Source organism: Tyto alba, unplaced genomic scaffold (assembly GCF_018691265.1).
Source record: "Tyto alba isolate M040663 unplaced genomic scaffold, T.alba_DEE_v4.0 Super-Scaffold_33, whole genome shotgun sequence".
Classification (NCBI taxonomy): Eukaryota; Metazoa; Chordata; class Aves; order Strigiformes; family Tytonidae; genus Tyto; species Tyto alba.
In genome coordinates this window covers 11,142,215-11,166,899 of record NW_024881308.1, presented here as the reverse complement: position 1 = coordinate 11,166,899, position 24,685 = coordinate 11,142,215, and the positions used below count along the sequence as shown (strand labels likewise).

Genomic DNA, 24,685 nt, shown 5'->3' with positions numbered 1-24,685 from the left:
GGCGGCGGGTGTGTGCGTGTGGGGGGGAGCGGGGGGCAGCCGGTACCTCCCCTCCCCTGCACCGCCCCCGGCCCCGGTGCACCTCCACCCGACCTCCTCTTTTATTATGTGAGCACCCCCCCCGACAGGACACCCACTTTGGAGGGATTTATGGCCAAAGGAGGTGTTCCCGGGTTGGCAGAGTCTGGGCCGCGGGCTGTCCCCCGCGGAGGCGACGCCTCCCGCCCTTCCCCGAGCAGCTGAGGCAGGAGGCGGCGGGGGCGAGCGGCAAACACTGGGCAGTGCCAGGAGTGAGTTTAATACAAAACGTACAAAGCCAACCTGAAATGCAATTACTGCATTTAACCGTGCAAACAATAATATTTACAAATGCCGACGCTTAAATAACAATATAAAACGTGGTGACCGACGAGTCAAAATAAAACTGAGGAAGATGAAGGGGCTGGTTTTATCACAGGCAACATGAGCATGTGCACTGGTGCAGTGCGAATTAGCTGTAACTACTCATGAAGCTAATTGTCCATTTTCAGGGCAAAGGCACGGGTACAGCATTGCCAAGAAAGGCCAGTCTTTGAAATTTCAGACAAAAACTCTAAAATAAATTAATTAGGAAAAATACAAGTAACACAGGCACACAAACAATCTACCTGCATGGTTACAGGGCCTTCATCATTGTATTTCAGATCCAGCAAATTGGGGGATAAGTTAATGAGCTACACAGACCAACACAGTAAGGGCCACTCTGAGAAGCCCTGGGCAGCCTCACCAGCGCTGGTGCTCTGAGTGCCCAGCAAGAAATAACGTCACCTTTCTGGTTTGTAGGAAGAGCTTGTCCAAAGCCTCTGCGGAGTGAGTGACTAAAATAAAGTCTGTTTCAGTTGGAGCAATGCTCTGACAGCTTCAGGCTGTGACAGAGGATGACTGAGGCATGCTCCCCGTAGATTTATCGTGAGCCAGGACTCTGCCAAGTCAGTTTTCCTCTGTGCTCAGATACCAGCTGGAGCATTTCCCATTAACATCCAGGCTACATGCAGTACCTGCTAAATTTTGTCCCATAATATTCATCACATTTGTATATATATATAAAAAAAAGCTTTGTAGCTGTTTAAAAAAAATTATTACAAATTTTGAGTAAAGTCCTCAGGAAACGATGATGGGATATCATAAGTTACAGAACACTGTGCAGCAAAATTTAAAGACAGACTTTACATAGCTGAATAGGGGGAAAAAAAATAATCGGACCTATATAGAAATTAAAAAATAAGAAATCAGCCAGATAATAAAATAATTTTGCTCTAATACACAGCAAACATTCCTTCCCAGCCACTAAGATGACAACATTTCCAGGCAGGATCTGAACAATGAAGTAGTACTGATTTAATTCTACAAATTGTCTTCTGCATCTGCTGTTGTATGGATCTTCATCTGCTGAAAGTGCTCCAGCACTCAGGGAACTGCCTGGAAGTTCTTAGAGGTGACTGACTGGTGTCACGGAGCTGATTTTGTCCTCCTTGGCTGCCACGTGCCAAAGGAGCAACAACAGAGTATTTGTAAAAACAGCAAAATGTCTTTCATTCCATCATTGCTCTAAACTGCTGTGTGTACTTAGACAGCTCCTCAGTTTGATCCTGAAGTTCCCTCATGGCATCTGCGTTTGGATACTGGATTGCAGCATTTTTGGTGGCGAGAGCCAGATTCTTCAAGAGGCTGCAAAAGCGGCTGCTGCTGTGGAGAATGTCGTTCCGAGCATCCCTCTCTTGAGTTTCCTGGCAGAGAGAATCCACTAACTTTTGCCCCACCATAATGATCAATTTGCTGTGGGATATGAAGACTTCCGGTGGCTGGTTGTTGCTCAGACTATTAGTGAATACACCAATTGCCTTGTGAAGTGCACTAAAACACAGCTTACAGTGTTCTGGGAGAGTGATTTTCTTTGCAGAGTCCTGCTTGCTTTGAATTACAGTCTTTTTTGCAGATGGCAGAACCTGTAAAAAGGTTAAAAAAAATAGACTTGGGTTGGTGGCACACTGATTGTTTCTTTATTTGCTCTACCCTATATTCTTGAGTTTTGTTAGTTAATAGTCTCCAAATTGCCTCAACCCCTGAGTCTTTTACAGTCATTTCTCCTTCCATAAAGTACTGGGCTTCAAAATGGTATTTTCTCCTGTTTGCCTTTTTCCCTAAACAAATTTCTCTGAACACAATTTCAATAATGGATAGCACACAAAGTGCTGTAGCTCAACATCAATCATTTATACAGGCTGGACTTCAAGCTTTCAGATAGTACAAAACATTCAGGCTTGATCTTTAATGGTGCTGACTTCATGAGGGTTATAAATGATTAAAACTGTACAGTAACAAGAGAGTCAATCCTTATACCAGTGCATGACAAGATATTTTGAAATACTAACTCTCACAAATGATTCCAAATGATAAGCTAAGGCAAGCAAATAAGTAGTATGACTTTAAACTAGAGTGGTTCGATACATTTGAGGAAAATAAATGTTTTGCACAGGTTTTCAGCAGTAATTCTAAGAACTAGTTCTGGGAAAATGAACTATGAGAAAACAAATAGATTTCTAAGTATAGATATGTGTGTCCAAATGCAAATTATTTTGAATTTTAGCAAGCACAGAAATCAAGTATTAGAAGTCCTCATAAGTAATAGTTTTCAAAATCAGAAATACCTTTGAATTTGAATCTGTACTCTTCTTTGCTACTTCTTTACCTGAAATGATTTTCTGTGACTGTTACAAATCAAAATGAAAACAAAGCTGAAACGATTTACATAAAATATTTAAATATAAATGTGTTTTCTCTTATTTCAGGGGGAAACAACTCCTTGCTATGCAGCCTTCATGTTACAGGCAACAATGATATATTTAGTAAAAACAACTGTAGTTTTTACCTACTAGAAATTTACTGTCTGATCCTGCAAGATCTAAGACTGAAACCAACATCAAAAAAACGTAACATTTCCTAAATCCTAAGGACAAGCCAGCATTTCTTTGTGAAACCAGGAGTTATATTCTTGGTAGACTTTTCAGTAATTCTAAGGAGAGTGAATCAAACAAACATCCAAAATTATTTTAACAAATAAATTTGATCATTCACATTAAGAGTTTGTTAAATCAAAATTTTCTATGAAAGCACGCTTTCCAATACACCTCAAGTTAGAAAGTTAACATTCCTTGAATAGTTGTGCCAGAGTCAAACAAATAAAATATACTGGCAAGAAGAGAGCTACTAGTCAAAAGAGAAGAAACAAATTGCTAACTTCCAGCTAAAAGCTGTGTCTCAAATGAATTTAAACTGGCAAGCTAAAGTTTTTTTTTTTTCCTCAGTGCTGGCTAGCTGCCTGGATAAATTCTCAAATGCCAGTTCTCTCTGTTACTTAAAATCACTGATCATTCTACATGTACCACCTAGCTCTCTTTAACAAGATCTTGAATTCGCATAAAGTCTGGAAAACAAGCAGTAGCGCAAACTGAATTTGGCACTAGTGCAAAGATAAAATAGTGCTAATAGCTTAATATCTGCAAACAATCAAGACTATAGATAGTAAAATCCAGTTATACTAACCTGTAACTGAACGTAATCACTGTCCTCGGTGGCATTTTCTTTTGGTTTCTCAGAAGTGACCTGAGTTTGGTTGGGTTTATCAGGAGTATTTCTCTGAAGTGAATCTATTTCTGTTCTTCTTGGCACTGTGATTTGTTTTGTCATTTTGTATTCTGGGTTCACTTTGGATTGGTTCATTTCTTGTTCCTTCTCATTCTTTCTGAAGAGAAGCTTTCCGTTGGCAATGATGATGGATACAAACCTCTTAATATCATCTGGAATCGTGCGGGCTACCATAACAAAGCGATCAAGATCATCTGGGTTGTTCTGAGGTTTCCTAAGGACCAAAGCCTCTAGTGACCAGTTGCTGCTGTTTAGAGCTTCTCTTGTTTCTGTTAAAATTTTGAATGAGTTCAGGAGGATTTCTAGCTGTTTTTTAATTCTAGTCTGAAGGTTGTTATCAGTGAGGTAAGAGGCATTTACTTTTATGCCTTGAGAAAAGGCCAAGAATTCTCCCAGTGATACTTTTATGTGATCGACTGCTCTATGGATTTCTTCAATGCTTCTCTCTAGGTGTTCTTGTAATCTCCATTTACTACTCACAAAGATCATTAAACTTGCAACCGAGCTGGATACACTGTGCTGCAATCTAGTCAGCGTCTCTATGGCCACACCAAGGTCCAGTTTAATTTCTTTGACAGGCTCTTCTGATGACAACAAAGAAAAAGACTCAGCAGAAGAGTTTGAGGATGTAGAGAGCGTGCTGCTTCTGCTATCCACACTAGAAACAGATAATCTGTCTTGCTCTAATTTGGCATCTTTTGAGATCTGTGGAGGAGCACTGTATGCTTGTTCTCCAGAAATATCACTGTTTTTTTCCATCTCTTTCTTGGATGGCACAGCAGTGGGCAAACCTTTTGGAATATCATACACATTCTCCTCAGAAATCTGAGTCTCAGCCTTTGGAGCCAGGAGACTTGAGGGTATATCACAGCTACCGTTTTGTGGCAAAAGGAGCATGTCCCGGGAGGATGGAACATCATAAAGATGGATATCTGGAAAAGTTAATTTCCGTTGTGTTGGTGGAGTATCATATAATTGTGGATTTGCAACTTTGGCTTCAGTATTTGTTGTTAGCGCCTTGTACCTGGCTGGTGGTACATCGTACAGCACCTGGTTCTCCAAGGAATGGCCAGAAGGGTTTTGTTTTAGTCCTGTTTTTTCAGGTGATACTGGAATATCATAAATCCATTCTGACTTTCGAGGATTTGGTAAGGTATTGTAATGGCCCCAGCACTTTTTCTGAGATTCATTTTCCAAAACATCAATTCCTCTCTTGGGAGGGACATCATATAACTGCAACAGAGCACACAGGATTTATAAACTGTGTTTTTAAACAAGAAATGAGAAATAAAACTGAATTCTCAGTGTGTAAATGCATACTACTCCAGCAACACCACAAAAAGCCTGTATTTTTTATTTTCTTTCTAAAATGCACAAGCTGCACATATGAAGGTTAAAATAATTTGAGCACAGGTGATTAAATCATACAGCAGTGTCCCCAGCCAGTGAGTGAAACCTGTAGGCCCTTCCCTGGCTCCTTTGGGGTGGGAAACTCATAGTTTTCTGGTATGGCTACAAGAAAAGTGAAATGCCAGTTTATTAGGAGACAACATTAAACACATTCAGTTTTACAGAATGAAGGAGATAAGATTTTATTAGCCTCTGCATAAGAAAACACTTGATTTTCCATTATCTCCACCCCCATTCATATGACAAAATGACCCCTGAAAAAAAAAAAATCACCAGCAAACACCACTGACTTTTCTCAAATAACTGCAATGAGATTAAATTTTTACTTGATACAGGTTTGCTAAGATGGATACAGATCTTGCCCAATGCCTTAAAAATATTTTTGTGTACAGCTGAAGTCTAAGCTGGAAAATGTGAAGGCAGGAAGGATCACTTCTTGTGTAAGAAAATGCAGAATAATACCAATAGGCACTTCAGGAGAGATTGTCTCTGGATGCCTTACAAGCTCAAAGCACAAGCACAAGGGAGTGCAAGGAACTACAGGAGTGTGCAGCAACAAGAAACAACTGAAGGTGCTGCTACGTAATAAATATTTGAGAAAGAACTGGGCAGGTCAGGCTCCTCATTTGCAGAAAGTGTGCATGAGAAGGGGGCCCAGACAAGGGTGTTTCAGACCAAAGCCAGAATTTTCCAAATTGCCCAAGAACAAAGAATTCTAAGAACGTTTGATTTTGGAAGCAACGATAAACCATGTCTCTGAAAGGAAATCTGCTCCCAGGCTGTTGCAGCTGGTCGGTACAATTGCTAACAGCCATGGCAATGTCAGGAATGCCGGCTTCAATGAGCAATTGCTCATATGCCAGCATCCCAGTTCTGGGTAGCACCAGTCCTACTGTCACTGCTGAACAGGCTCTGCGCAAGTCTGCCTTCCCAGTCATGAGGCAGTCGTGAACCTACAGCACTTTTCTTTAAATCCACAAAATCAGGAAGCCTCAGATTGCCTGTGCTGGGATGGCCTGCTCTGAGATCCTGAACCTCAGTCCTGGGCATGTGTGCCAAGGAGCCTGTCAAAAGTCTCCTGAATCCTAAAACCATTCAAGAAATCTGAAATATCTGGCACTCAACTAATAAAGAGTTTCCACCAAGGCATTTTCTTTGGTGTGAAATTTCAGATCAACCCTTTCTTCAAGGATGGTACTTGTCAAACAGTGGGGAAGAGATGGGAAGCCTGAACCCCCCGCCAAAGCCAGGTGTGCTTCACTTCCAAAAAAAGGCAGCAGGAGTGCTGCTGCATGGAATGGGGACAGTTAGTTTCTATCTGCTTAAATATTACACACAGACATTCAAGAACATAGAGTATTGAATTTGCTTTTCACACTGTCATAACAAGTTAAAGCAAGAGATCTTGTTGCCTGCAGTCTCAAAAGCAAATGCAAACACAGTGGTAGTCCTAGTCCTAGTCAGTACCCTGACTATCCAGAAGCCAAGTAGTATTTGTCTCTTTAATGTGAAGGACAGAGTACTGCACTGAAGATGTACTGGTCTTATCCCCACAACCACCTGGAGGGAGGCTCAGCACACATGCCCAACATCACAGTAATGAGAGATTATTCTCTTCTATCCACCAAATCTTACTTACATTGCCTACTGGTGAGTCTTTATGGATAACAGCTCCTGCTTTTTCTGAGCTGGATGGGATGTTGTAAAGCTGCTTCTGCTCTCCCTGCAAACACTCGGTGGATCTGACCAGCACAGAGCCCTTTCTTGCAGTGGGTGGAGTGGCACCGCTCTGGTCAAAGGGAAGAAAAAACAGGTCAACTTCAATCTTTTTTAGAGCCCACTGAAGACAGTGGTGGAATCAAAGGCTTTTGGGTCACAGACTGTGTAGGTCCTAGTTTGGACAGTGTTGGGTCAAACTCAACCTGCTGAGAACTGCTGAGTGCCTGCCCGCAGTGCTGCAGGGGGGCGGTGGGCACTAGGCAAGGGGAGGCAGCTGCTGCCTACATGCCTGGCTGTGGTCTAAGCAGGGATCTGGGATAAAGCGGGTAACAAAAAGATGTTTGTAGATAACTTGGTAATAAATTAATTAGAGTGGGCTCAACCCAGCACTGCCAGGGAGCGTAAGGTGTGCAGGAGGCTCCATGGACGTGCTCCCATCCCATGCGCTCCGTTGTGTGTTAGGTGACAGGCTGGGGCTTGGTGTCTGTCCCACCCTGGTGACCTGCACAGGCTGCAGTGAGACGTAGAGGAAAGTTGGTGACATTCACTTTCCCCAGGGAAGCATGGTATCAAGAGCAAGATCATGTAACAGGACGCTTCAGCAGGAGATGCAATCCACATGTTGCCCTGACCCGGAGTGCGTCATGGCTACATGATCTAATCCCTTGCATTTTGTTGCCCAGGAGGCAGGTGGTGTGGGTGACATTTAAGTTTCTTTTTGTACATGCAGTAGCAACTCTTCTGTAAACATCTTGAAATCTTCATGATCAAATGACACAGAGACAAAGCGCATTTCCTCATGGATAAACCAAGGCAGAGTTGTTGACACTCTGATACTAAGAGGTCATCTATGCCCTGGAACTCAGTAATGGTAAAACTGAAAATGTGTATTAGAAACGTACTAAATTTTAGACACAGTTCTCTAAATGTCTAACAAATTCAAAAGAGAACTACCTTAGGTTTTGAACTTCCCTAAAAAGATATTATTTTCTGCCAAATCATACAAAAAGCAAAGAAGGAAACACTAGAATTTACCTTAGAATCTATTTTGAAGCCCCACAGGGTCCCAGCTGCAGGGGGGTGGACCATGGCAGGACTCACCTGTGTGAGCAAGGACTCCCGGCGCTGTGTGGATGGGACATCGTACACCTCACTCCTGATATTTGGGACTGAAGCCCGGCATGCTCTTGGGAGAGTAAAGAGGTGCTTATAGGGAGAGGAAAAAAAACAGTAATGAGAAAGCTGCAGTGAGCAGTAAGCTCAGAACGTCTTTGAAAACTCAGTTAGCTGAATAGGCCACTGTTAGAGTAATCACTCAAGTGATGAAAAACCTTTCAGCTTTTCACTGATGGTGAGAGACTGGAACTAACCTTACAAGCAGGCATGGTATTTTTTCCCTGTAATTCTCCCTCACCTGCATTTCTGCTTTATTTCAGATAAGAATTGGCACATACAAATCAAAAATGATCTGCCTTACTAACCAAGGGAGGGAAAAAGATTTGGAGAAAATCCAGCTTCAGTTATCACTTAAATCTTTAGACTACCCAAAAGCAGAACCACTAAAAAATGAGAGCAGGGGAATTTCTACTTCTGCAGTCTAATAGAGCAATTAGATCAAGCCATATTTAGTAGGTATAAGAGCAGCAAAAAGGTACAGGCTGAGGTGCATTATTCTGTAGCTATGAAAGACTGACTCATTTGGTAAAAGGAGTAAACAGTCCTGGTCTGTAAACAGAGAAAACTGATATGGGAATTACATTATTTAGGTTAATTATAAACTAATCCTCCTGTTTTCTTAAAACATCATTTTAAGAGCTATGACCAGATCTGTGGAACAATTTGTTAAGATACCAAAATATGAATGTTGGGAAAGGACTTCTTTAAAGGCAACTGCAAAAACATGGAGCTTTGTTCATTTAGCATGGTTTCAGCCTGGCTCTCCACAGCTGGTTTATAAATGGAATATTGTAAACTACTGACCCACAGAAACACCACTGTATTAGAGTAAATTATTTAAAATTGGAGATAGTGTTCTCCATCATACGAGTGTTGTAGTGACTAAATTCAGGGGAAATACGGTAGAGGAGCAAGACTTCAGCTTTACAACGACTCTTTGTGAAAGCTTTTAGCTCTCATCTGAAGAAAGAGAATAAGAAGTGGACAGAAATCCCCTCAGCGCTCTGTGATGAGCCATCTTGCTCGCTAACAGAGGCAGAGGAGACCTTCCTGAGCAGAAAGGGTAAAAGACAAGTGGTATCAAGAAAGCCATGCTTAGCCCAGGTCTGTTTTCAGAGAGACAAATCTTACTTAGTATATAGCAAAAAGGAAACTCACTGAACATTACATCTCACTGTTTTTTAAAGCACTTTCAGTCACAGTACAGCAAGAACGTGCCCTGTATGTTAGGCAGAATTGACGAGGCTTTTCTACAGGGTGAAAGCACACAGGTTTTGAGGGATTTCGTTTTGTTTTATTGCTTTCAATCCGCTCCCTCAAAGACTTACAGTGGCTTTACCCAGCTGCTCAGAGGACAGCTGAGTATGCCCGGATCCCTGCCAGTTGTCCCACAGGATCTACACGGGGCGGTCGGGCGCACTGGGGGCTGTTCTGCACTCGCACAGGCTGCTCCCCCCAGCCTCCCCGTGCACCTGCGTACGGCCGGCGACCGCCACGGTACAGTTGGTGCAGTAACAGCTGTGACGTGCAAGAGGCAGCTCAGGCAAATCTCAACTTCTAAATAACAGGAGCAGGCTAGGACATTTGTTTTTCTTTCTCCGTTAGAGTAAGCAAGGCTTAGGTATATAAACTCATGAAATAACAGAGACACAGGAATATCCAAGGAGCATTTCTGTTGGGCCATTCATTCACATAAAGAATAACAGATGACATTGTCAGCCTGATTTGCTGGCATAACATAGAAAATTTGTATCAATCTCATATTCAATTTGCAAACGCCTTCGTTAGGGTTAGGAATATGGAGAAATCAGACCACAGCAAATGCAAAAGGGTCTTTTGTAGGTGTTACTCAGTTTGAGCTTGCAGTTATGGTAACTGTTCACAAAGGCTGAATGTGCAGCTGCAGTGCTGAAAATTAGGTTTCAGTCACCAGAGATGCACCAAGTTTGTTTTCCAGCATCTGTTTGCCACACAGGAGGAATCAGCACCTCAGTTTCCATAACTTGCCTTTCAACACAGTGAGAGGAAAGGTGGCTGACTGAGCCCCATAAATCAAAGGGCCATTAAGTCAGCCTAAAAGGCTACATAGATCAGGGCTGAATTTCTTTCTTTTTCCTTTTCCAATTAACATTTCTAACATGATTTTCATACACGGAATAAAGAGCCACCCAGGGCTGAAGAGCTCATGGGACTGAACAAAACTTGCACTTGAACTCCCTCTTTACCTGGTTTACCCTTTATAATAAGAAGATTCCCCATTCATTTTATGCTGAAGAAAGCACAAGTTTTTGATGTTAAGGGATTTGGTGCAACCTTTAGTCAAATTATACCTTTCACATACATGGTCCATTTGAACACCCAATGCAAGGAGCGGGGAGAAAGAAGAGGCCAGGCCAGGCAGCTGCAATGAAACCCCTAGCAAGCCAGGTTTGCAACTCCCCTCCATAACTGGGGGGACTGGTGACTGCTCTTATCCTACACACCCTGGTCACTGTCGCAGCAGCGGCAACAGGCTGGGAGAGAAGTTGATTCAGTCCACACACCCAAACCCTGTGCCCTCCAGCATGTCTAAAGTATGTGCTACTAATCTGTGCAAGCGTAGTGATAACCCCGAGTAGCAGAAGAGAGAAGCAGCAGCACTCTGAGCTTGCTGAGGGGCTGGAAATAATAGATACTAGACCAAAGGCAGAAATCACATGGCAAACGGTGGGTTTTTTATAAATTTTTAAAAATTATGAATCATATTCCTGTGCATATGGATGTAAAGACCCCACATGTGCCCAGAGGACTCTGGATAGACGTATGCTGTAGACCATCAGAGGAGAAAGTTCTGTGTCTTGTTATTTTAACTTTGGGGTAGGTTTGTAAATCATTTCTAGATTCTTCTAAACAAATGGTATATTCTTTACTTCCTGCTCTATTTTACAGCTGCTTTAAAATGTCAAAGCCAGTGAGGGACTACAGAATATAGAGACTCTCATCTGTTGCCCAGAGCAGCATTTCTCACACAGTGCTATAAACTGTTGAAGAATTGATGGGAGTTTCCTAAACACCATTTATTTGAATGGCTTTGCTGCAAACTCCGCCGGAATACTCAGGCCAATGGCCTTTATTATTTTCCTGCTCCAAATCACTGTTTTAATAATACCATTTGTTACTTTTACAGCTGCTTATATTCTTACCTGGTTTGTTGAGCTTTGGGTCCTTTCACTGAGCAGCTGTGCAGCCAAGGCTGGTACCTGATACATTCTTTGGGCAGGCAGGGTAGAGACCCTGGCTGGAGATTTAACCCACCCCTCCATCTTCTCGTAGGTAGACGACGACACAGTAGGCTTGGGGGTAGAGGGAACCTGGTAGATGCTTTGTGGGCCTGCTGGGGACTCTGGGGGGTCGCTCTGGGTGGAAGGAGGCAGCAGGACAGCCTGAGAGGCGGAGAGGAGCTGGAGGCGGTTAGCGGGGGCCAGGCCCTGCCTGCCGTGGAGGGAGCATTTCCACCAGCCCTCGCTGCCAATGACGTTTTGGTCCAGAACCGTCAGGATGTCTCCTTTGCGGAAGGCCAGCTCATCTGAGCACTCTGCCTTGTTGTCGTATAGTGCCTTCGCCAAGGTATTCTGGAGAGAGAAAACACACCGGCATTGCACTGTTACACCAACAAAAGCATTAATTCGTTTCCAGGGTGGTATTTATCTCCACCTTAATTTCAGTTTCATTCAAGTCTATCCATTTTCATATTAAGCAACACTTATGAGCATTGGTTTCAGAGAGTTAAACGTTTGCAGCCTGGATCTATGTTCAGTGCAGTAAAGAAATAGATAATAATAGTACTGCAATATATTTCTTCACCACCTTTTCCTCCTGAGGCTCTTGAAGAGCACTGCTAACATTCATTACTTAGACTTATTACTTATGAACACCCCTATATGAAAAATAGGTGTTTTTCCCATTGGCATTCTGTGAATTCTTTGTCGGAAGCTGCAGAGAAAATGCATCAACCATCTAAAAATAAAACTCAGGTCTTTCTGCCTGCTACCCAATTTATCAGAGGACTTCAAATGCACACGAAAAAGGCTATTTCTTATCAGAAAAAAAACACAACCAATCCATCCGACCTTGCTTATTTTCCTGTCTCAGAGCCTTATGAAGACAAACCTCTCAGTAATGTCAATGCTAAGGGAATTAGTAAGTACCCAGTGGTAGCACCAGTGGCAGAAATACTGCTGAGGAGCAGCAGTGCTTGTGAAGACTCAAAGTCCAGCTAGCTGTGTCCACGTCTACCCCAAACTGGAGAGCTGGATCCTACTGATTCAGATCATCCCAGGTTAATGATATATGTGACGCATTAGCTCGGGGGTGGGAAATCTAATTATGTGCACAGTGACACCAAACAAATAGCTCCCCTGGCTGGTAAGCCTTCACAGCCAGTCAGTTCATTCGTGAGCTTATCTTCAGGTAAGCACACCTGCAACAGTGTCTGTTTCTCTCCATCACAGACATCACCTGTATCCAAATACTTCTGTGTCCAGTATATCTTTCAGCATTTTCATAGAATGCCCTTATTGTATTTTTTTTTTTTTTTAGGCAGGAAACCAAGAAGAACAGAACAAGCGACTTTGCTAAGATCACAGAAAATCTGTGAGGTAGCAAATATTCATATTTGCCAGCTTCCTCACCACAGGGCAGTCCTACCCGTGTTGGCTGAAGTCTGTAAATTTCTGGCAATCAGGAGTGTATAGGTTGCCACATTTTATTTTTTGCATATTTATTTTGGGTATTTGCTTACTCATTAAAAGATGACTGTCAAAAGAATGAAAAGTAGTGGCAGCAGGTAGCTTTATTCATCATTTGTACAAAGGTAGTGTGCTGTGCACGTAGTGTTTCTCAGTACAAGATACAATTTGCTTTCAGCTTTAAAATGAGACTGACTACTTCCCATTCAGGGGGACACTGGCTGTGCTTTAGCATTAGTTTCTTATCAGAAAGTACAAGTAATGTCCAAAGAGATAGTACCCAAATAGGAAACATGATGCCCTGTATTTTGGCCCAGAACATTTGCTGTAAAGCAACAGCTGGCTTGAAGTTGCAGCAGAAGAAAACCAATTTGTCAGCTCAGCTGATGAAAATGGCCTGTTGTTAGCAGCATGCATTTCTTTGTCAGGGTGGCCATGAACAATGGCCTTTTTATGATACACGGGCTTGTCTATCAGCAGCTGTCAGAGACTGACAACAGTCCCATTTACCTCATGTCCTAGCCTGGTTAAAATAGTCTCCTTGCCTTGAACATGGGAGTCCACTTTCTATTCAGACAATGCCAAATGCTCCAAACCACCTGTGTTGAAGGCAGATCTTCAGGAATCCCACCACAGAGTGCAGCCTGGAATGGGCATGGGCTTCACATGTTGTTGCAATTGTAAAAAAAACAAAAACAAAAACAAAACCCACACCCACAAAAAACAGCAGCCAACTCTTCCAGTTATTTACCAGCAACACTTCTGGGTCTGACTTTACATTTGATCCCTTGTTGCTGGATGCTGTACAGACACACTGAAGGACAAACCCTCTTCTTCAGACCTGAAGAGGATGGGCAGAGGAACACTCTCTCCGTTTTGTAAGCAGGCAACTGAAATGTGAAGAGCCTTATCCAGGCACATGCAGGAAATTGGTGGCAGAGCCAGGAAGCCTGAACTCCGGAACTGAGCCCCTGCCTAGTGCATTAGACAAGATGACTGTCCTTCCTAGTTGCACAAACACAAATAAGAGGAAAATTTGGTTCACAGTATGGTTTTAAAAGTCATCTAAATGTCAGCATTTCCCCACCTAAGCATTTCTTGTGGAAATCAAACACATGGTTGGACCCAATTCTTTAATCAACCAATGTACAAAGCTACACAAATCTATTTTCAAATCTCATTTGTTTTAGAGTAAATATGCTGATTTTCACTCAGTCAGAATTTGTCCTGTACACATCAGTGAGAATTTCTGCAAATCATAACTGCAGACTACAACCAAAGTTATGCAGAGTGAGGAGCTACTCTTCCCATTCAGCAAAATTCAAACATGACTGCAGCAGGTATTAGCAGGAGAAATAATTCTAACTATTCTTTCATCTCTTTTCTTAGATATTGCTAGATCTGTTTTGCTGCAAAATGACTGAAGCGAGAGAACAGCCAGGCCATTGAAAGCAACAGGGACATCTAAGCTCAATTCAATAGCCAAACTATTCCACAGGAAGGTTTTCAAAACTCAACTGACCAATGCTTCATTTGGCAAAGTCAGATGAATATGTTCACGGACACTCACACTGAATCAAAAGTTAAAATTTAAACTTACACCATTAAAGTCACAAACCTTTTCAACAGAGGGGTCTCTTTGCTTGAAGCACAGCACACATTCTTTTGGTTTTGCCAATAAATCTGTGCAAACATCCAAGGGCAAGTACCCTACAGCAAGATACCAATTCGAAACAAAACACAGTGGTTCAGATTCTGAAAGGTGGTCTCCAATTTGTGAAGCTCAGATTAGGGCATGTGGACTCACATCTGTAGGCAACAACAATACCCAGGAACCTCTGGAACCTCTGAAATTATCTCAATTGCAAGCCAAGCAGGGGATTAAAAAAAAAAAAAAAAAAAAAAAAAAAAGACACTTCGGGAAACCTGACCCAGCTAGAACAAACCTGCTCATAGATCATCTTATATCCTATCCACAGGGCTGAAACTGAAAAATTTAAGACCTTAAATAGAGAAGTGATGGAGACAGACCCTAACATCCAAACTAGAAACATGAATGAATTAAAAGATGTCAGATCTCTGCAAGTCAGCAGAGCTCTCAAACAGGAGAAGGAAAAAAAGAAAAAAAAAGAAAGAAAATAAAAGGTTCTTCCATCTAATGCAGTGCAAAATTAAATTTCAAATTTCAGGACACATGGTCAGTACTATAGAGTTGGAGAGCAAATCTTTTCCATCCACTTTTTGTTTCAATATTGCCTAACTGCACAGGAACATAATTCCATTCTTCATGATTGTTTTTCAGGAGTACCAGCCCATCACTGTCGCAACAGGCCAGCCACTGGTACAGACACAGTTCCAGGTGACAGAAAGGTATTAGTGATCTAACTGGCTTGGTGGCATTTTTCAGTGCATTTTAAAAAAGGTAGAGAAACTTAGGAAGGTGTTTTAATGAAGATTCCTCATCCTTTTGACTTGGAAATAGTCTCTGAAGGAATTTGTAAGAGGTAGAAACATGTAACAGACTATATCAGTAATTTGTAACTAGCAAGCTACAGGAAGGTCCCAGGCAAAACTCTTTCTGCACTGCAGTATGAGGACAAAAAAAAAAAAAAAAAAGTTACCAAAGTAACCAATTTCTGCTCAATCTAATCTCCCCAAAAACACAGAAGAAACATTTTCACAAGGCATAAAAACAAAAGGTCAAACAGGCCTGCCTTTATATTTTATTCTGTGTTCTCCTTTGCTCCTCTATTTACAGAACTAGTGTCCCCTTTATTTCATGCTTCCTTTCCAAGCATTCTGGCTGCTCACCCAGCCTCTCAGGACTTGGCAGCACCAGGGCTGGTGCAGAAGAAACTATGAAGCATTTAATTTTGCAGTGTTATTGCCACAGGAATGTAGGCAACACTGTTTGTATACGCTTCATTAGCTTTTAGGAGTCCCAGCTGTGGATTCAGTATCAGCCCAGGATGCTGAAGCAGATGAAGACCGGTTTAATGCTGATAAATCGTAACAAACTCACAGCAAGGCCTAGCATCGCAGGTGCTGACGTGTTTAGCTGTTTTATAGGATATACACACAAGCAAGTGTTGAGCTAGCTAGCTTTGGAACTGGAAGGTGCCGTAGTTCTGGCAGCAGAGAGCTTGCTATAGGGTAGCTGGTTTTCTAGTAGAGTTTGGGGTGGTACTGAATCCCACGGCCCTAGAAAAAAACCTGCTGGAGCCACTGAGCTGGGTCAAAGCTAGATCGGTTATATCCACATCCTACTGAAATGAAACCCCTAGCAAAGCACCCATGAGGAGGGTATGGCCGTGCTGAGTAAACACTGTGAGGCTGGGTAAGGAACCGCCACTCTCCCGCACTGACATCCAGCCCCCAGCCAGCTCCACAGCTCAGCATCCCACAGGCTCCATCTGCTCGCGTTAAGAAACAACGGCTCCTGAGAAGCCACTGGATGCCAAATCTGTTCCAATTTGCTTTCCAGAGAAATCTCATTTTTTGAGACCCTTTAAGAGAACTCATCCCAGCCATTTGATCTTGTGATCCCAATAACAGTTGGAGCAATTTTACAGATAAAAGTTACAGGAGGTTTATGGCAGGTGAGTGCTTGATCCGACAGCACAGATAGCTAAGGTCTACCAAGTCTATCTCCAGTTACATGGAGTGAGGTTATTTGTAGTGCATCTGTAGATGAACAATTAGATGTGGCTCATCTGACATGGGGCTGTTTGTCAGAAATCGGGCCCTATCTGCACTTTCAGCTGTCTAGGACATATGTAAAGAATCACTGTGGCAGCCCCTTCCTATCATGTAAGCAGAAGCATTTCTGACCTGGCATTAACTATAAACAAGTACTGCATTCCCAGGATCGCAGAGACCTTACGGGATGCTTTGCTGGGAGGAAGCTGTGCTTTGGGGCTAATGGGATCTGCATTTTTTCTTTATTACCAGAGGAGCGGAAACTGGCTGTCTAACACTATCATCCACAAAATGCCATCTAGGGCCAGCTGTGTATAGTTCTTTGTTGTTTCATGCAATCTCGTTAATGCATCCTTACAATAACCAACATGTAACAAAGTGTTTTTTCTTCTTTGACATTTGTTGCTTCTTCCTCACCAGCAGCCCTGAAAAAAAATCTCCCAAGGAAGAGAACATCTTAAAAGCTAGTTCATCGCTCCATGAGAAAGCACCTTGGCAGCTAATGCTGTTGCTCCTCTCTCACTGAGCAGATTTTTGAAAAGATGATGACAGAGCACAGACCTAGAAAACAGAGGTTGCATCGTCTGCAACCTCTTCCAGAGACAGTTTTCCCTCATACCTTGAGTCCATGACCTCATTAGAGCAATGCAAATTACTTGCATATACCAAGACAACCATACTGAATGGATTTACAGTCTAAAACCTCTGGTGACACAGGTTCAGTTAATATAGGTATGAAGACAAGTTCTTGTGTAGCTGGAAGCGTGCCTCCTTATATTGGATTGTAGATCAGATGTTAAGATAGTAACTCTCCCTGCAAATTGGACTTTTTACATCTTTACTGTTTGCGTATGTTTTTCCAGCAACACTCCCACTATAAAACCTAACAGCCCTTGGGAGTCTTCAGAATGAAAGCTGTTAACTCATGTTTATTAATGAAGTGAGGGAAAATTTTAATTAAGAGTCAGTAAAGCTGATACTTGCACAATTCTATAATATAAGAGTCTATAACCTCATAATGGGAGTACTCAGACTGACATCTGTGCTCTATACACTCAATAAATATCTGTGCTAAGGCAAAACACTCCCAACTATTACTAAGATCTCCTGATCCCTCTCCTATCCCAACGCCTATCCTCAGCCTATAGTACTATGGAACACGAAAAACCCTGACTTAAAAAATATATTTAAATGTTGCTAGAAAAATGATTCACAATTTTCAAGTGACAAGTTGACCATCTTGTCTGCAAGTCTGACAAAATCATTTCTCTACCCTCCCTTCCCACTCAGTTTGTATTTGTAAATGTCATTTCACTACTACATACTATTGCACATGATACATAGGTACTGTAGTATTTCACAGCATTTCAAATTAAAAAATCTTTTGTCTTAAATTTACTTCTTAAAAAAACCTACTGAAATAATTTAAAAAATAGTTTTAATGATAGGAGTTTTTAAGATAAATATTTCTCAGCTGCATTTTGCACATAAATATCTGTAAGCACTACTATTACTGCAGGAAAATGAGACAAAGTATTTGAGAAGGAAAAGATATAACTAAAGGCAGTGGGTTGTGTTTGCTAAACAGTTACGTTCATGCATCAGTGACACCCTCTGACATGTTTACAGAACTGTTTCCAGTTAATCTCTTCACCTCTGAACAAAGCTGAAGAAATAAACATTCACCATTGCCCCATTAGCTGGGAACACACTTCCCAGAGAAGTCCCTTTTAAATAGAAGACCAAGTTGAGTCAATTTAAGTTTTGCCCAATTCAGTTAATTGTAGACACAGTTCACATGGTCAACATACACAGAAGAAAGAATTTACCTTAAATGTTCAGATCTTTCATCTACATGCATATGAGCTCCTTCTAGCCATGGGGCTTGCACATCCCACTTCATGTGCAACATTTTCTGTGACTTGCAGAAGGTCCTGCTACTGTATTTTTTGTTTGAATATTTTGGAAAATAAGTGTTCTGGTCACACAGAAGTTTCAGATCTTTTTGTACAAGCTTCAACAAGGAATGGATATCAGGACTTGCTTTTATTGTCTATTCAAAAGGTTAATTGATTTTTGGAAGGTGGAACTGGGTGCTAATCATTTAGGTTTTAAATTCTGAATGGTCAAATCAGGTTTTGATAAAATAATGAACAACCAGTTTTTAAACTTCAGGCAGAACCACTTAGATAGAAATTGTGCTGCTTCACATTAGTCAGTGATGTAGCGGTGGGAATTACAACCTGGTTCTGTTATTTTTCTCCAAACTCTCTTTTATCCACAAATGTAGTTAATCAAATTCTCGCTGTGATAAAACCAACAGAACCCCCCACTGTTTTCAGTGTGATCAGGATTTTACTCCCATTCATAACATTTTCACATGTGTGGTCTCATGCCCAAGTTAAAGGAAAAATAAACTGCCATTTCTTGATATTTAAAAATGAATATGTATGTATTTCTGGGGTTTGGTTCCTCCTACTATCCAAAGGTTTTTTCCCCGTATGCAAATTATTTTTTTGTTTTTTCTGAAAGTTTTAGTATCTTACCTGTATTTTACTACAACATTTATTTCCAAACATGGATTTAAAGATACATAAAAATGTGATGAGAACAATCATTCTCCTTATGCATCCTAAACAATAGACGCCTCACAGTGAGTCATGAGGGCAGGGTCCTTGCCCTCCTCCCTCCGCCAGCCTGGGGAACAGGCAAGAAATTCCAAGGACAGGTTGTCAGGAGCAGATAGCAAATTTTTCACTTGCAGTGACTTCTGCATACTCATCCTCCCGGGTGCACGAGTGTGAGAAGATGCTGTCCCTGCATCCCATCCGACCCGCAGCCGCGTGCCGGCCGGTGCCCCGGCAGAGGCTCGGCCGTGGGTGCGCTCTGATTCACAAGGAATTGGCACCACGACTCCCAAAGCCTGCTGCCTCTTCCAGCTCTCTCACTGCAGTTACCTGCCCCCAAACACTAATTCTTTTTTAAGATCACCCTTTTGGCCCAAGTTGCATTCATCTGAAATGTTCATATTTCTCTGGGAAGAGCAGGGGATGGTTTTTCACCCACCCTAATCGCTAGCGAGCATCACCGCTCCCGTGGGGTGGCTGTGCGTGGCCCCTTCCCATCATTAAATCAGGGCCCACGGTGACCACAGAGACCCAGCCCCGCGTCCCAGCTGCCAGAGATCAGCTGTAATGTCAGGCTGAAAGATTCAGCTAATTTCACAGCCAAAGAAATTCTACTTAGCACAAAGCAAATTAATATTAGGTGTCTGCCTGTGCAGAAACATTAACATATGACTATACAATATATTTGATCCATCTGCTTATTCCTCCCTCCTCCTCCCAGAGCAGAGCTGTATTTCCTAAAAATGACCACTGCCACCATTCCTTTCCTCTTCTGAATGACAGTTCTCTTTGCAAGGAGCACTGCAGGACGTGGTCAATCGTTATCCTAGAGTGCATGGACTTTCCCAGGCTCATGTAACTCATACTGACATTACTTAACATTTTCTTCAAAGAGTGACTCAAGATGTTGAAACATTTCCATTACTCATTTTCTAGTAGTCAGTGCAAAAAACATCATCTTTTTTGAGATAATGTATAGCTCAGCTGTTTAATCATTTAAGCTCTTTATTTCCAAGAAAATGTGGAAAGCAAGGGGTATCCTAAGGGCCCGTCAGGACCATTTATGGTAACTTTTTTAATAAGGCATGTTACTGCCTAATACACATGGTACAAAACCTTACCCTTCTTAACCACACTATTGTCCTTGATAAAGTAATTCTTTTCAGCTTAACTTGGATTGTATTTTAAAAATTAAGACCACGCGTTCTGTTAGTAATATGCAAATAAGATCAACAGCATGCTTTAAAAAGAGATCCTGACAGATACAGATTTTTACACTACCCACACTTCCACTACAAATGAAAAACGTAAAGCCATTAAATAAACTGCAACAGAAATAAAATGACCTACTACTTACATTGACCTTCATTTTGTTGCCTCCTGTTTCCCTGTTACTCCATCACCTAAGGAGGAGGATGTGATCTCTCCCAGCCCCGCACAGCAGATGAGGCAAGAGCACTGGAGGGGCTGGCTGGAAGCCTGCAAGCCAAACGCCCAGCCTGCCCCCACCTCCCTCTGCCTTTGCTGGGAGCCCCAGAGCAGCTATTGGGAGCGAAGAGAGCTAATTACATAGCAAAATTATCTCCAGGGTGCAATTGGCCTGCAGCTGCTGATGCTAATGAGGGCCTGGTGCAGGACACACAGATGTCCCTCCTGCAGACACCCCCAGGGAAATGCCTTTTCTGCTGTGCAACTGCCTCGTAACAGGAAAACACCGGGCAGTGGGGCTGAACCAGAAAGTGAGGATTGGATTTTGAAGTGCTTTTTCACCTTTTGCAGCATCATCTTTTAATATTGATTTTTTTTTTTTTGGTGTACTTAAAGGTGATTTGGTATTATTTGAAATTTTCACGTTCAGGTCTCTAGAAAGAGCTCTCCTTTGTAGTTACAGTAATCCCTGCAAAATAATTTCACTCTTCAGAGGCAGAAAACCTGAGGAGGAAAGTTAAACATTAACTGCAGCTGAAGGGTTCTGTTTCTTATATTATTTAAAAAAAAAATCTTTAGTATTATTAAATAATTGTGTTATTTGAAATTATTAATAGTTGCTATTTGCTCAGCAACAGCTCTGCCCAGGTTATGCTTATGCAAATGCACAGGTTTTACAGCTTTGTACTTGTGAATATCTTGGGGTTTGAAAACTTCTTTGTAAGCTCTGCCTTTTCTCTGGCAAAAGTCTTTTCCTTCCTCTTTCCACGGTAGCTTTAAGACGAAATTAGACACTCACTCCCAAACCCACAATCATGTAACTAGAAAAGCAATGCATTTTGAATATAAAATGCTGAATTGAAAGTGCTTTCTCAACAAAATCTACACCTCTGGGCTGGGACTAGGAGCAGACAAGCAGCTAATGCAGTTCTCTAAATGGGAAAGAATTCCTGGCACAAAGCAGCTCATTTGAATGCCTTCGGGGTTTGTGTTTATTATTATTATTTTTTTAATAATAAAACCAGTTTTATTAGATGAAACACTCCACGCAGAAGATAAAGAGCAGCCATTCGCTTACTACCCTGGAATTTCTCAGGTGCTACCAGCATTTGAAATGATCCAGAAACACGAGTAACAAAGCCACAACTTGTGGCCATAAAACTACTTTCAAATACAATTAAATGTTCTCTTAAATGAATCCCAGACAGGATCCCTGCTCTGCTGCGGCAGGGGCGCCCTCGCAGGCCCCGGGTGACCCACGCTGCGGCAGGGACACCCCAAGAGACTGTGGCCACTGGTGTCCCACACCGGGACAGGGACAGAGGCGGGGAGGAGTGGAAGAAAATGGGCAATAATCGCGAAGCAGCAGCAGCCAGAGAGCTTTTCCCCCAGCCCCAACCTCCTGTGCCATCATCACCTCCTTGAAGGAACTGAGGCAGACTGGGTCTACCCTGCACAGAAATAAAGCAAGCTGAGACTAGGAAGGAGGAGAGAAGCTGTTTACTTAAGTGTTTGCTTAGTTTATTCCTTTCACAGTCACCTGAATCGGTGATCATAAGTTTGTGTTAACTAGCAATAAATTAGATCAGATGAAAATTCCCTGGGTCAAGACTGCTTTGTCCATGACAGAACTAAAGTTCTACCTCTGGTATTTCCCCAGGAAAGCTGGGCATCGAGTTCACTTCCACCCAACTGCAGCCCTGAGAATAGCCCCAAATTTATTCTTTGAAGCCCAGGAAAACAGAGACTTCACCATTCTCTCCAGTATTTCCTCTTGGCTATTTAAGTAACTCCTTGCCTGATATATTAGCTCTGGCAAATTTTGAAACACGTCTGCTCCGGTGTTTGAGATGGCGACGGGGGTGTGTCAGCAGGCACCCTCAAGCCCCGGGGCTGTAGGTGCACGCATCCCGGGTGCGGAGGAGCTCACAGGAACAAAACTCACATCGTTCTCCCCGCGCTTGTTTGTGGACAAGATGGGAATATGTGAACTGGGCATTTCTGGAGGAGAGATAAACTTCAGATCAACTTAATGTGTGTTTAAAAAACAGTCTTACTTTTCCTGTGGCAACAGCACAGAAAACGCTGTGAAACAGTATGAGAACTATTTCCCAAGTGCAGCCTGTCATGCTAACCGTGTTTTAAATTGCACCAAGAGGTGCAACATTTCCTGTGCAGACGATGTCACAGGTGTATATGCAACAAGAAAGAAATAACATCATTTCTCTGGCTGTGCTCGTATTCTGCATTCATTTTCAGAAAGTTTGTCTTGTCAGGGTGGAATAGTTGGGGCACAGCTGTAACTGCAGAGCGTTACCTGTCACAGTAAAGCTGCTGGTGGTTGGCACACGGTGCTTCAAGAAGTCCAGATAGTAGAAAAAACACGCTCTTAGTATTTCTGTATTAGTATAACATCCAAATATTACAATAAACAGTACTGCTAAGGTAATAGGAACCTTATAAACAGTTCATAAATTATATAGCAGAGATAAATTTGACTTTCGGTTGTTACTCAGCTGAATTTGACTGGGTGTGCTATGGCCGTGCCTAGTGATCTCACAGTAGAACAGGGAATCAGCTTGCTACCATTACATTTATTTAGCCACTGGCAATCCATTTAAAAAAACTGAAAATACCTTACCTAGAAATAGAAAGTATCTTATACATTAAATTTCTCTTAGAAATTAAATTAGAAATGTCTGCATCAATTTCTGATGACTTAACATGAAAAATAGTCCTCTTATCTTTACATGCCTGGAAAATTTTGAATGCAAAAGAATGACTAATCAAGCTAGTACTAAACTTATTTCCCCCACTATATTTTGTATCAAATTTCCAGGAGGCAGTTTATTTACAGTAAACACCAAGATCATAATCCACAATGAAAATAATAATCCCATTACACTGCTTATTAGACTTGCAGACAGTAGGACAATTAAGGCACTGACTTGGAATCAAGATTTCAGCATTCTCTAACCTTATAGCTACAGCAGGATATTTTATCTATGTAAATATATAAAATTATACTAGATGCAATATGAATACACAAACAAATGTAAAAACCCTTATAAACTAGTTCCAGCCTTTCAAAATAAACAAATACAGCACTTCAAACATTCTTCTGTTTTGTGTTTAACACGGGGGAATTAGATCTGTCATGCGGCTGATCATCTGGTCTGTCACTGAGTCTCTGACAATATAACCATGTCTCTAATGTTACTACAGGATAGCAGTAAGACAGGTGGAACCTCGACGTTATATATTATTATTTCACAAATGTGTTTAGTCACAGGTATTTGCTATTGGGAATCCTGCTTTGTTCAAAGTCCTCCCAAAGAAGTAATTTCTTCCAGTTAATAGTTTTGTCACAACAAAAAGCACAGAGAGACATTAGGTACACGAGCATTGTGAAGAGCCTTCTGTCTATCTCGAGATGAGAACACCAAACGTTTGCAACGTCATCAAGCATCGTGCAGAATTCAAACATTAAAATCTACTCTAGGACCCTTTTTTCTTAATTGTTTATATGCTGTACTCAAAAAAACAGACATACCTTGGTGGTTCTGTTGATTCTTCCGTTTTTATCCATTGTTGCCATTCACCAGCAACGTCGCTTTGAGCAATAGATGATTATGGCAGGATGAAGAGACTTCAGCTTTGCACACTCTCTGTGTGCTAGGAACTATGTCTCAAGAAAGCACGTCGACAGCTCTACCCCTAAAAGCATTTAGGAATTTGTAGAAGAGATTCTCATGAAAGGTAATTTCTGTAACAGGTAGGATTAAAAAGAACAGAATGGAAAACAGAAAAACCCTGTTAGCGTCTGAAAGTGAGGAGAACAAAGTCTGCCTGCAAGTGGAATTTTCCTTGATCTCTCTGTCACCAACTTGTCGCAATTAACCACAGTCATAAGTCTTACCCTTCTGTTTTGCTACATGTTCCTGTATTTCCTCTTTTAGAAATGCAATGAATACAAGAATACTACGTACCACAAGGGGCTGCACAGTGCTTGACAGAAGACTGCCACAATCATATCAATTCAGGATTTCGACACCAATGTTTTATGTTTTTCATGCCTTTCAAAGTTGTCTCAACTTTTAAGGCGCCAATACAATTTCTTGTTAAAAAGGGGCTTTGCAAAAACCTTACGTGTTACCATCCATACCTGGGGGTGAATGCTCTGTGAAAGAGGACTCCTGGCTGCACCAAGGCTTA

The 24,685-nt window shown here is 41.8% G+C and overlaps 1 protein-coding gene across 2 annotated transcripts; it reads right to left on the bottom strand.

The window, feature by feature from the left end:
* Window positions 1–277: 277 nt before the first annotated feature.
* On the bottom strand, window positions 278–24,337 carry CASS4 (Cas scaffold protein family member 4). Of its 2 annotated transcripts, none has more exons than XM_042801302.1 (7): window positions 24,024–24,337; window positions 11,172–11,600; window positions 7,915–8,019; window positions 6,734–6,883; window positions 3,583–4,917; window positions 2,688–2,747; window positions 278–1,985 (listed from the first exon to the last, which is right to left on the bottom strand). In XM_042801302.1, the coding sequence occupies exons 1-7, from the start codon at window positions 24,066–24,068 to the stop codon at window positions 1,572–1,574; spliced, it is 2,538 nt and encodes an 845-aa protein (XP_042657236.1). In that variant the 5' UTR covers window positions 24,069–24,337; the 3' UTR covers window positions 278–1,571. The 2 variants fall into 2 exon arrangements, with proteins under 2 accessions (XP_042657236.1, XP_042657237.1); XM_042801303.1 differs by lacking the exon at window positions 24,024–24,337 and adding an exon at window positions 20,400–20,475.
* Between the last annotated feature and the right edge of the window lie 348 nt (window positions 24,338–24,685).

What these genes read in the sequence shown, in the direction of transcription:
- CASS4 (XM_042801302.1), bottom strand. Translation starts at nt 24,068, where the DNA reads ATGGCAACAATGGATAAAAACGGAAGAATCAACAGAACCACCAAG. An exon ending in CCCAAAGCTCAACAAACCAG is followed by an intron (nt 8,020 to 11,171) that starts GTAAGAATATAA and finishes TCTCCCTATAAG; the next exon opens with CACCTCTTTACTCTCCCAAG. An exon ending in AAGACTCACCAGTAGGCAAT is followed by an intron (nt 4,918 to 6,733) that starts GTAAGTAAGATT and finishes GCTCTGTTGCAG; the next exon opens with TTATATGATGTCCCTCCCAA.